At 33.9% G+C, this 13,184-nt stretch overlaps 2 protein-coding genes across 3 annotated transcripts; both read right to left on the minus strand.

Moving 5' to 3' along the window:
• Nucleotides 1–368: 368 nt before the first annotated feature.
• Nucleotides 369–11,812, minus strand: LOC146992894 (uncharacterized). 2 transcript variants are annotated; one of them, XM_085810118.1, is made up of 4 exons: nucleotides 11,338–11,812; nucleotides 11,171–11,239; nucleotides 9,729–9,806; nucleotides 369–1,034 (listed from the first exon to the last, which is right to left on the minus strand). In XM_085810118.1, exons 1-4 carry the CDS (start codon nucleotides 11,481–11,483, stop codon nucleotides 1,031–1,033), a joined length of 297 nt encoding a protein of 98 aa, XP_085666244.1. In that variant the 5' UTR covers nucleotides 11,484–11,812; the 3' UTR covers nucleotides 369–1,030. The 2 variants fall into 2 exon arrangements, with proteins under 2 accessions (XP_085666244.1, XP_085666243.1); XM_085810117.1 differs by lacking the exon at nucleotides 369–1,034 and adding an exon at nucleotides 8,963–9,491 and having other exon boundaries at nucleotides 11,338–11,797.
• On the minus strand, nucleotides 3,725–8,380 carry LOC146992895 (uncharacterized). The gene has a single exon (XM_085810116.1). It carries the CDS (start codon nucleotides 7,617–7,619, stop codon nucleotides 5,676–5,678), a length of 1,944 nt encoding a protein of 647 aa, XP_085666242.1. The 5' UTR covers nucleotides 7,620–8,380; the 3' UTR covers nucleotides 3,725–5,675.
• Nucleotides 11,813–13,184: the final 1,372 nt, after the last annotated feature.

The following is a 13,184-nucleotide window of genomic DNA, read 5'->3' on the forward strand; positions in this document are numbered from 1 at the left end:
ATAATCTTTCAAAGATTATTGTTTACCGATTTTAGGTAACAACTAGAAAACATTTTTTCGAACTTATCCTCAAACAAGTTTGCTATTGGTAATGAATACTGCTGTATCATGAATCAGGTACGGCGCTATGCATTTTGCTGACTTTGTACGCAATAAATTCTGTTGTCAAGTGCCCTTCCCACAAAATTCTAAAATTTTATTGCTTGATGCTTCGCTGAATTTTACAATTTTGCTGTACGTAAATTCTGCCGTACCGGCAGTGATCATGATTTCAAATTCCCCCTCCCCGAGATTTACTGTGTTATCTGAAAAACAGCTCACAAGTTGCTAAAAATAGCTATAAAACTGGTTCCACAGCTTTTAGCAACGGCCTCCCGTTGTGCGTTTGGAAACTCAGCTTTTGAAAGAAAAGGAAGGGGAATAATTTCTCTCTGACTACAGTATAGATGAGGTCCGTGACTTTGTTTGAGCTACTGCAGAATGTTCTGAAGTACACTTTTTTCTGTTTCGGCAACATTCATCTTGAGAATTCAACACTTGTTCATTAGCCCTTAGTAATTGACAGAAATGCTTTTAGAAAGTAGTGGGTTCATTGATACCAACAAAATGGTTGGTATCAATAAACTGGGGATACGTTAGTTTCAGTTGTTGGGTTCAAATGAACCTTTCAAATACTAAAAAAGTCCTTTTGCATAATCGAATCCTTTTGCATAAAGAATTTCATCTGAGAATAATTTTTCTACTTAAAAATGAGTTTTGCAGTACTTTTTAAATACTACTTGTATTTTTATTTTCGAAAATTTTCATAAATATTGTAATTAATTATTTCCAATTTTAATAACTCGCAGAAAAAACACAATTTTCAAGAAATTTTTTTATTATTGTTATTCAAACTTATACTAATATACAGCATCTTTTATATTCCTTATACATTTGACACTGCATGCTTCAACCTGCATGTAAGTTTCTCTTCCTTAGTAACTCCTGACCCAGAGACGTCTCAATGAAAGCCAAATCATGCACAAAATTTTCACCTGAAAAGAAAAAAAAAAGAAAATGATAAAATATTTTTAACACCATATTCTCGACCCCCCCCCAAAAAAAAGAAATTGCAAGAAATACAAATTTCTAACAGAAAAATGCATTTTCAAACAGCTGAAATTGTTTCACAAATTAATAATGCAGATAGAAAATGTAACATATGGCACTATTGCCACTCAGTGCAATCTCTGCATATCCTAAATTCTGCTGGCTGATGTCTTCGTAAGTTCTGAACATTTTTTTGCCTCTAAATTTTGCTGCTCAGTGCCCTCTGCTAAATTATAAAATTTTGACTACCACTGGTTGCACAGGCCCTGATCAAAGCAAAGAGGCAAGATGCTACCTGCTATTGATAAACTGCCTTATAAATACCACAAATCTAAATAAATATCAGTTTTATTTCCAAAACAGAATTATCTCACAGCTAAAGCATTGCCTTTGCAGAAAATCTAAATGGAAATAGAATTGCATCCACATTACATGTGCAGAATCCCAATAATTCATTATAAACAGTTCCAAACCATAGTTAGGCTTAGAACTCACAACAGTATTCTTCTTGGAAGTCTTCCTAAGGAAATGGTAGTATATTCAGGGAACATGTGGGCAAAATCATGACAGTATATCACAAGCCTAATTCTTGACCATACATACTAGAAAGATCACAGAAATTCCTCACAGGAAGCTAGATTCATATAACAAAATTTCATGCAACATATGGCATATGGGAAAAAGCAAGGACATTATAATCACTAGCATAGTTTATACCCAAATGAGTTGCAGATGGTGCACTATGTGCTCACAGCTGATTATCACTAATGCAGATATATATTTACTAATATTTAGAAGATGATGAAGTATAGCAAAATATACAAAACATTAGTCCTTAAATCCAACACATTTTCTGATTTTCATACCATCTAGAATAATAGATTTGACGTTAGGTACAATATCAGAATTTTGGGTACATGAAATGTGAAATGGTTTTTTTATTTTTAGTCACTGTTTCTAGTAATTTGTTCGAAAGTAACAAATAAGCTGGTTTCAGTCTGTCAATGAAATGTTAACTTGTCTGTCCTTAATTAAGACTCGGAAATATTTATCATATTTTTTCACCACAAAAAAAATGGTCCCTCAATAAGCAAATTCAAGTGCCTTTTTCACACGATCAGTTCTCACAAACACATGAGAACATGATCTCAAGTCTTTATGCATAAATATTTTATGTTTGTTAGCAGTTGATAAACTGGTGCTGATCCATAAAAGACAGTAAATTTGTTACAAATGGTTCAGGTTTAGTTTTAGTGGTAGGTAGTCGAAAAACTCACATGGTAACCTTATTTGCATAAAATATACCATTTGAGCTACAGAGTGATTAGTATCAGGACATATTGCAACTCTGAATCCTAGAAGGATTTCTGTCCATCTGATGTTGCTGTGAGCCTTTATTGCATTTTTTTAAGTTCTGAGAAACTGCTCAATTTTCCCACTGCAATGTGGGTGGTATGGAGTGGAACGTAAAACTTTAGCACCACATACTTTTGCAAGGCTCTTGAAAGGCTGCGACTCAAACTGTCTTCCTTGATCTGAGATTATGGAACTAGGCACAACAAATCTGCTAATCCAATGATTGTAAAATGCTTTGACAACCATTTCTCTTGTGATATCTGGTAAAGAAACTACTTCTCCCTAACAGGAAAAATGGTCAATAAATGTCAGATAATACGTCCTACCAGCAGATGGTGGTAATGGCCCAATCAGGTCAACTTGCACAATACTTAATCTAGCATGAGGTGCTTGGAACTCGGCTATTTTAGATTTTGTATGCCTGTTGACTTTGCTCCTTTGACAATTAACAGGACTTTAAGTCTATTCGTGAATTTCTTTCTTTATATTTGGAAAGATAAATTTTTCAGTCATCTCGTTGACAGTTGTCCTGATACCAGAGGAGCAAAATTATGAATTTGATGAAACATTTGTTATCTAAATTGCTTTGAAATAAAAGGCCTGATACTGGTTGTTGAGCTGTCACATCTTAATGTTTTCCAAAATGCTAATGTAGATGATTTAAATTTCAGTGAAGCACTACCTGTCATTAAATGTTGCAATTCTTCATTATATTCTTGAGCATCTGCTACTGCTTCATAGCCAGTAACTGAGACTACTTCAACTGCAACTAAATTTTCTTTGGCATCAATATGCTGAATATCAGTTGAAAATTCCGATATATACTGAAGTTGGTGTTGTTGTCTGGGTTATGCCTTCCCATTCTTTTGCTTCTATGCATATGACAGTGGCTTGTGATCAGTAAGTATGATGAATTTGCGTCCTTCCGATACATGTTTAAAATGCTTGACAGAAAGATATATTCCTAAGAATTCTCTGTCATAGGTACTATAAACCTTCTGTGCATTATTTAATGTTTTAGAGTAGAACACAATAGGTTTTCAGTCTTGTTCTTGTTCTTCCAATTGCTGCAATACTGATCCTATAGGAAAGTCTGATGTATCTGCACACAAAGGGTAATCCATTGGGAAACACAAAAGGGCACCATTGACTAAATCAGATTTGCACTTCTCAAACTGGTGAATTCCTTCATCTGTGCAGGCCTACCAGCGGCAGAGCGGTAAAATCGCTGAACACTGGTAGTTCGGTCCGAGGTTCGAATCCCGCGAACGGGCTGGCTGCATGGGCGTTTTCGTGGTTTTCCCCATGTGTAACGTGTATATGAGCCAGTTTCCCTTAGAAAGTCCTCCACGAAGGCATCCCTTCTCTTAGGCAGATAGCCCTAGTGTGCTTTGCCATAATTAAATACACTAAACACCTTCATCTGTGCATGGAACTTTACAATGATCTTTTTTTATCACCCTTTAACATTTCGTGTATGACTCCTTGAGTTTCTGCAGCATTTTTCAAAAAGCATCGATAAAATTTTATCATGCCCATAAATGAACAAAGCTCATGTATTGTCGGTAATTTACATTGCAGATTACTTCAACCTTTTCTGGCAGCGAACAGGAACCTTCTGTAGTTATGAGGTAACCCATAACTTATGTTTAATATGTAATACATAATGTAATATCCCACCACATTACCCATTTCCAATCCTCAGATGTCCAGTGTCTTTTCTCGACACCACTGAAAATGAAGTCTTGCATGTCGGCAGAACTGAGTGATTTTCTTACAGGCACCAAAACTATGCATTCCTATCCCTCTGCAATTCGCTGCGCATAGTTCTAGCTGAAATTTGTTGGGAAGAGCCTTGGTTGACGATTTGTGATAGTTGAATCCGTGTTCTGCCGTACAATTCATCGGAGATACCGCCGATCACTGTCTTTGAAAACTATGCTCGAACTGCAGTTACATTTTTTAGAGAAGGATTCGAAATCGATGCCCCCACTAAATGTGCACCAACAATAAGCCCCTTTTTCAAATGGTGAACGATCTGCCGCCTTTTTTCCCCATTTTACTTCATTCATCATGAAAAGCACTCTTACACCTTACTTATACTGGCATTTTAACCAAGTATAATCCACATCATAGAAAAAATTTGGATATTTCATCCCTAGCATGCATTCAGATGAAAATCTGAAAGGTTTCTTATTGATTGGCCAGTGTGTGTATTATTATATTATGCAACATGAGGCAGCATTAACATGTGGAGCTGGGAAGGCTTCTAATGATCACCTTTCTCTCTTGTGAGAGCAGGATGCACTGAAATTTGATGTCCTTATTTTTTAGAATGGTTATGAGTTTTATAGACAAGTGGATCATCCACGTTCAAGATATAAGCAATCATCTTTCCACAATACTCAATTTTGTATGTCTTCTTCTCAAATATCATTGTATGGATGTCCTTCCAGCTGAATCAGGAGCAGTGACTTTGTGGAGGTTTTCCTTGGAGAAATGGACTTATATTGGAGTTACACATGATTCAAACCAAAATACTTCTTTACCGCAAGTATTTAAGTTCAGAGGTGTAACATGTTGCGCAGAAAATATTCTCAACAAGTTATCAGCTATGGATCAAAGCACACAAGAATACTTAGAAACAGAAGTGCATGAGGAAACATTCAGAAAAGAGATGACTTTAATTTTTTCTAATGTTAGTGCAGCACAGGTGATGCTATTTTAAAAAATTATTTATTGAATTATGACAGAGGTCATCAAACTTATTTTCTTTTTCACAGAAACTGTGACTTTATGGAAGTCTTCTTTGCATAAATGTAGTTTTACCAAAGTTACTGATGATTAAAACCAAAATATATGATTGCACGCATTATTTACACTGCAAAATATAACATGTGGTGCAGAAAATGTTCACAACAAGTTAGCAGCTATAAATGAAAGCACACAGGAATATTTAGAATGAGAAGTGGATGATGAAACATTCAGAAAAGAGATGCAATGGCAGTGCAGCACAGGAGATTCTAGCTTCAAGTATTGATTACAGAATTATGGCAGAATTGATCAGACATATCTATTACTGAAAGCAGAGACTTTTTGAACATATTTTTTTTAGAGAAATGGGGTAATATTCTAATTAGGTATGGATTTAATCATAATGCTTTGTTGCAGGCATAGTTTTTATTCAGACGTAGAAAATGTTACGGTGTGCTGGCTTGGCTTGTTACTGATTACAAATCAAAAATAATTTTTGGTTTCCTGATTCTTTTCTCTCCTGCATTCTTTCTAGGAGATGAAATAATTTTATCTGCTTCTGAAATTTCAATTTCTCTTTTTTCTTGTGTTTGTTTTACAGAAGCAGTGGCCTGTTTTTGTTTCTCATTCTGTGCTCTAGCATCAACAATATACTTCGGTTCTCTAAGAGACATTTTTCTTGGTGCTCTTGGATCAACAAGCTCAGGAAGAATACAATTCACGTAAAATTTTTCGAGTTTTGGAACTAAACTGATCCAGAAAGTTTTGTCTTCGGGTATTCTTAATGTGATTGCATCTTCTCTGCACCATATATATAAATCACACCAATTCCTCTCTGTTATGGCTAACTGCCCTTGAATTTGAAAATAATATTTGTGGCTTTTCGGTAAATAAAGATTATTATCAGCATCCATCCGAAGACCAACAGAATTAGGCTTGCTGAAAAAGTCTGACAAGTCTGCTGAGAATCTGGCTGTATAAGGACATTTTATTTCAAGTAATCCATCTTCGTCTATCAATCCATCTGGCGAAGTACAAAGAAAGGGATATTTAGGATCAATAAAAAGGCCACAACGTCTGATGTTTTTTCCCATGTGCTTTTCCTTGTATTGATTTAAGGCTACTGCTTCGTTAGTCAAGCCATACTTTAATGCTTTAGTTGAAACGTTATCATTATATATGATACGTTTCACTAAAGCAGCACTGAGTGTTGTTGGACGCCTATCAGCAACATCTTTGAAAAAGGATGATGATATTCTTCTTGATCTTTCATGACGCCATCTTTCAGATGATGACTGTCCACGTGTTACGGCCTCAAGAGAATCTTTTTTTGGAACTTCAATTGATATAAAAAAATTTTTAGCTGCCAATTCATATGCTTCATCTGATAGGTCTGGTTTCTCAGGAAAATCACCATAAGAAATATCCCCACCTTGCTGAATATGTCCTGCTTTCCTCATATTTCTCTTTTTCTTCTCAGTGTCAAAAAGTCTACGTGTCTCAAGACGTTTTACATGGCGCTTATTTCTGGAAGCTAAGAATTTCAAAGTTGGAGTCCTGGGGCTACTTCCTGTTACAGCTTTTTGTGCATTTTTTTGCCACTGCTGTGCTGGATTTTGACAGGCCATGACAGCAATACTCGCACGCCTGTTCATGCCACCAGCTTTGGAAAAATCAACTCTTTTTCCACCAGATGTTTTACACAGTTGACTCATGAAGCTTTCAGCAGGATTATTTGTGGCATTCCAAATAAGAGTACTGCTACACGATATCAGTACTCTTCCCACTTCTGCTTCAATAGCTTGCAACATACCCGAGGAAAAAATTTCATTGTATGTGCTGTCCAACTCTGCACCTTTCTTTGCACAAAAAGCACTACAAGCATCATGCTTGCCAAATATATGATGTGGCCCATTTCTCAAGTCAGATACTAATGCATCAATAGCTTCTTGTGTGTGCTGATAATGGCTAGGTAAAGCATGAGCTTTTATAGCTACTCTAGCACCTCTGACTAACAGTGGCATTTTAATTTTCAGCAATTTACGGGCAGCAATTCCTTTAGCCCCGGGGAAGCGCGCAGTATTTTGCTGAAGTTTCTCAAGAGCTCTGCGATATCTTTGAACAGCATGGTTAGCACATTCTACTTTGATCACCCGTCCTCCATATGAAACGCTTTCTTTCACTTTGGCCATTGTGTTAGCATCTCCATCTCCAACAAGTCGAGTACAACGTATTTTGTGAACACACTGGAGATAATTCAGACCTTCCACAATGGCACTGCTTTCCATACCTGTAGAAGGCCCATTCCAATTTCGCCAACAAAGGTGCACTTTATTTGGCATCTTGCCATCTTCAATAGCACTGCATATAAGGCACACTTTGTTGCGAATTCCAACAAACAAAATTTTCTGGGTGACCATGCCTATAATAACAGATATGCCACTTGAAGCATTGTAACCATGCCCATAGCTTCTTTTACACCAACCTCCATCAACAATGACAGTTATACAGTGATAACCATCATTATCTTTATCATTGCGAAGTTCTGCCTGCCTTTTCTCCTCTTCTATAGCAGCATTATTCTATAGAAACATAGTTTCCTGTGCACATCCCTGTATTATTTTGCCAGTAGTTCGCTCACAAGAAGCAAAGGTCGAGTTGCTCATATACGGAATTTCCATGATGCTAAACTTTTCCTCCTCTTGTGAAAATCCACTGCCAGTAGATAACGCACCTAATACTGCAAGCTGATTTAGGCTGCTTTTCTCCATATCAGAACAAATTGTTGCCATTTCCCCACATAAAATTTTATCACATACATAGTTATATGTAGTGACAAGACCACGTCGAATCACTTTGTTAAAAATAAATGATCCTCCAAATTTACAATTTAGGGAATGTTGCTCTAATGTCCTAGCCTGCACTATTACAAAAGACATATTGCAAATTGTTCTGCCAGATGGTAATGGATTTGCCTTTCGTCGATCTTCCCTTTCGATAATTAAAGGTGAATCAGGACACAGAAATTCATCATTAAGGTTCTCCTGAAGAGGCTCAGACTCCAAGCTAAAATATATATATATACAATATATATACATATATATAATTAATATATATAAATATTACAAATTAGGTTTAAATTTGGCTTATTTGATGACAGCAAAGCATTTGATCTTCCTAAGAGGAGGAATGCTTTCATGGAGGACTTTCTAAGGGAAATGGCTCATGTACACGGGGAAAACCATGAAAACGCCCATGCAGGCAGCCCATTCGCAATTAGGTTTAGGAAATTTAGGCAACAGATAGCAAATAAATTAACAATAATAATACACTGGATTACCAGTATATTACTACAAGAAGATGAGTCATCTTCAAAGCTGTAGACACATACATGCATGCACAAATTTAGCTTCTCTAATTGGCTATGGCTTAGACCCTCTCTCGCAGGTGTGAATGGAACTCCCACATTTTGTGCCTTATGATTATGCGTCTATGACATTTATACCATCATGTGAACGGAGCCTTAGGATGGCATACTAAGAAGATGCACTGTCTTGTGGGGATAAGCAATTTATACTCCTAAGCCTAAAAAAAAAAACTTGGAAAAAAAAGATCACGACTTAAATTTCTTGTCTAATTGCTCTAATTTGAGGCACATTATGAGAGGAAAGCAAAGGTAGTAATCAGAATTATTTAAAAAATTTTATCCTTATATTTTTCTTAAAAATTCTGTAAAATAATAAAATTTGTGGTTTTCCTCAAATAAATATATATGGAAAAAATAACAGCCACATAATCACAGATTTCATTTTGTTATATTTTATTAACAAAATTTAAATTATTAAAATCTCTTTCATGAAGGGAACATAAAACATCATGAAAACAATGAAAAAGAAGCAATATTTAAAAAAGATAGTAGGCTTATTGATGAGGCTCCCATCAAAAGAATCAAACCCCAAAATATTTTCATTTGCTTCAGTGTCCCGACTGAAAATTTCACTGATTTCAATGAATATATTTTTAAAAAAATCTTTTATTTTCAAGTTCTTTCATGCAAAACGTCCAAATTTGGTACAAATCAAATTCATCCCCCTCTTTTTGATAGCTACAATATTATATTTAACAGTTTTAATAGCTATCAGTATGTAAACAACATAATGTAACACCATAAAAGAAAAACATAAATGATGACATTTTAATTTTGGCATAGAGAAATACATATTTATCCCAAAAGAGAGCTTGTATTTCTACCTTCTACGTCAGAGTCAATAACTGAAATGTCCAGATCAGAACTGAGAAGAAAAGAACCATAATTAGTTTAATTAGTATACAATAACACACCGACCAAGTATTAATTTGAGAGTCAAGCAACAAAAATCAGCATCATATTTTGAAATATTCACTATTTGAAAATATAACGCTGATTTTGGTTGCTTGACTTCTAAATTAATACATAATTAGTTAACCATAATTAAGTAACTGTAATATCATGCACAGCTAATATCTATTTTAAAAATAAACCAACTTACCTCAGGAAAGCCTGGTTTGTCTTAGGAACATTAGCTGTAACTTCTGGCGTAGAAAAGTCAAATTTTTCATTTCCGGACCTAAGAATGAAAGAAATAAACTGCTATAACATAATTAAAAAAAAAAAAAAAAAAAAAAAAACATGAATAAATAAATAACACATAACAAATTTAAGCATTAAGCTATGTATGACTACCACCCATCTCAGACAGTGCGACAGATATTGCTGTATACTGTTTCGCCATACCCTGTGTAGCTATTATATGCTGTATAACCACAGTTTAGAAAAATTACAAAATGTGTTATTTATATCTATCTAAAATGGTACATTACTACATGATTTGTAAGAATAAATTAGAGGGCTCTGCGAATGAAATTCCTTCCAATTAAAAAATGTAGGAATAAAGAAAATGCAGGAATTGCAAATGCAGAAATGAAAAAGGGGATTATATTTTTTGTACAGAATCCAGATGACATATTTTTCAACATTTTAGAAATTTCAATATTAATTTTAGGGGCATAAAATATTAGGCCCCTAAAAGCAGAATATAGTTTTTAAATGTTCAGATAATCTTCCTATGAGAAGAATTCCTTTGAGAAGTACACATCTGAACCACAATTAAAAAACATGTACAAGAACACAGCTGAGGACTTCTGTTTGCAGAAAGTCTGTCACATAACATATGAAAAGTTTCTTATTGGTAGATTTTTGATCAGACGGATATTTTAATGTTATACAGAGAAAGCATTCACTCCCTTTATACTGGAGATAATTCAATTTGGACAATGGCAAAAAGGCTAAGCAAGCCTGAGCGTATTGGTCCCATTCTTGGCACTAGTTTGGTTTACGCTCAAAATACACAGCAGATATTTTCTAATTACCTGCATCCCAATATCAATTCAATTCAGCTTTTGGTGGAATTTAACATTTGTGACATATTTTTCAAAAACTACACTTCACAACATGCATACATGACAAATACACAGAACCATAAATAAACAAGCAATAATATATATTTATATATAAATTTTACTAAATGATCATAAAATGTTCCAACGCTAAAAGAAAGTTTTAACATCCAAGTAAATGACATAATAAAAAAAAGCAAGTTGAACAGCGAGCACATGAATAAATGTGCATACACCTGTTAAAATATACCATAGGTAACTGACAAAGCATTTCGTAGCAAACATATGACTATAAAATTTCCAATAATACATGTAATGATGGTGAATTCAATTTAGATCGCAAGAACATGCTCATACTTTTGAAAAGATTCAATTATTTCAGCAATTCCTTGTGAATTGGAATTTACCCTTTCAATATTTCCCAACAATTTAGTGTGAATGGAGGAATAAATTGTTATAACAGAATTGAACAATTATTAGCATCCCCTCATACACACACATACAAAACAAAAAAACAAAAAAAAAAAAATCTTACTTTGTAAAAAAATCATCCGGGCAATGATTCTCCTTTGACACAGATGCAGTTGTATCAATAATTTCTGACCTTCAATAAAAAAAAATACGCATATTTTACTTCGGAATTAACTTACTACGAAATCATAAACACGAGGTAGTCGATATAAAGAATAAATTATTTCTCACCTTTCGAAAACATCCGCTTGTTCGGAATCTTCCACATCTCGGGAATTTAATTTCATATTTTTTTCTTGAGCTCGACGTTTACGCTGAATTCTGGATCTTTTATTAAAACCAGGATGTTTTTTCGGTCGTCCTTGATATTTTCGCATATTTTTTGCAAACTGACCACAGTACAAATAAATGTAAACAAAACGAGTGCGGAATAGCAATGCAATAGGGTTGCCGTAAACGTCATTCTGCTGACAGCTGACAATGTTTAGTGAAAACTGTGTATAAAGGAATATATGAAACGCTTCTAAATATTATTTAGAAAAAAATATGATTTATAACTGATATCAAAATCAATTACTTCGTGAATTTTTGCAGAAATAAGATTACAATGTTAAATTTTAACTCGTAGCGCCATCTATTGATGGCTTTCCAAACTACACATTAAAATTACGTATTTCAAACTAATTTTTTTAAAATATAATATTTAAGTAAATTTCATTTCAAACCTGATTCTAACATTGTGATTCGAATACTGACCTATTGCTTTATATTTCTGCCAAATTGCACGCAACATAGTTTCTTAATTAGCGATTCTGCGTGTAAAAAAATTTTTAGTATTGTAATGCTGCTGTAGTAGACCACCTTAACGAAGAAAGGGACCCCGCCTCCACTATAAATTTACAGTGTCTTCCCAAGTTGAGTCACAGTAAAACTTTCATCCAAGACTTTACTGTAAAGATGTCCATTGTCCATTTCCCTTTTAAAACGCTGAAACATCTGTTTTTTTTTTTTTTTTTTTTTTTTTTTTTCCCTTCAGACAAATTGTACTATTATTATTGCCATATTCAAATGATACATAATACATCACCTGCAATATCTTTCTACATTTCCACTGTACTATAAATGAACTTCAGTTAACGTATAATTATTAAATATACTTTGACTGTAAAAATTATGGATATTCGAATATTTTTAGGAAATTCTTCACAAGTTTACGATGAAATCATAAACAGGTAGAAACAAATTTTATTGATATGTATCCAAAGAGCTTTGAAAATGATTGTGTATTACGAATCGGAAATTTTAAAATTAATCTAAATTTAAATACCCACTGTAGCAAAATATGACGCTTCCTTCCAAGTTTCAAGGTCACAGAAATGTTTAATAATTTAGAGTTAAGCTTATTGATACTAATGTATATTTGAAGATGAGTTCTCACACTCTGTCGCATGGATTCTAAAAGTTGTACACATAAATACTTGTTTAGGAAACCAGTATAAAGTTTTTTCATAATTAGTAGAAATAAAATTCTATGAAACAAGTTTTGCGTACTTCGCAGAGAAATGCGCAGAACTTCATTTAATGAAAATAGGTTTGTTGTACCCCAGGTGGATCAGAAAGCAAAAATCAGTTAGGAAAAGCGACTATATTTTAGGAGCATTAATATTTATGATTATTGTTATCTGTTTTATTTGCGTCTTAGAAAGCTACTTATGTCTCAGAAATTAATGACCTCTGATTTCCAGTCGTTAGATTTCTTATAAATTAAGCAGTATCAATTTTTTTATCTTAGTCATTAATTTATTAATGGCAAAAATATAAAATACAAATACAGTCAAAAGTCGTTAATCCGGACTCGTCGGGACTTCGGCGATTCCGGATTATAGATCATCAGTTTAAATCTGGTAAGATAGCATGCAGAAATTATAAAATTAAAAATATGAAACCGTAATTTATGAAATAAAGAACAATTATGATCTAAAGGATATCAAAATTTACAAAAAAAAAAAAAAAAAGCTTAATATTTATTTGTTTACTTTATTAAACATTTCTTTCAATGTAAGTTGTTTAAGTTGCTT

This window comes from Stegodyphus dumicola, chromosome X2, assembly GCF_044657685.1.
Source record: "Stegodyphus dumicola isolate Sdum_Otavi_A_Nest chromosome X2, ASM4465768v1".
NCBI lineage: Eukaryota > Metazoa > Arthropoda > Arachnida > Araneae > Eresidae > Stegodyphus > Stegodyphus dumicola.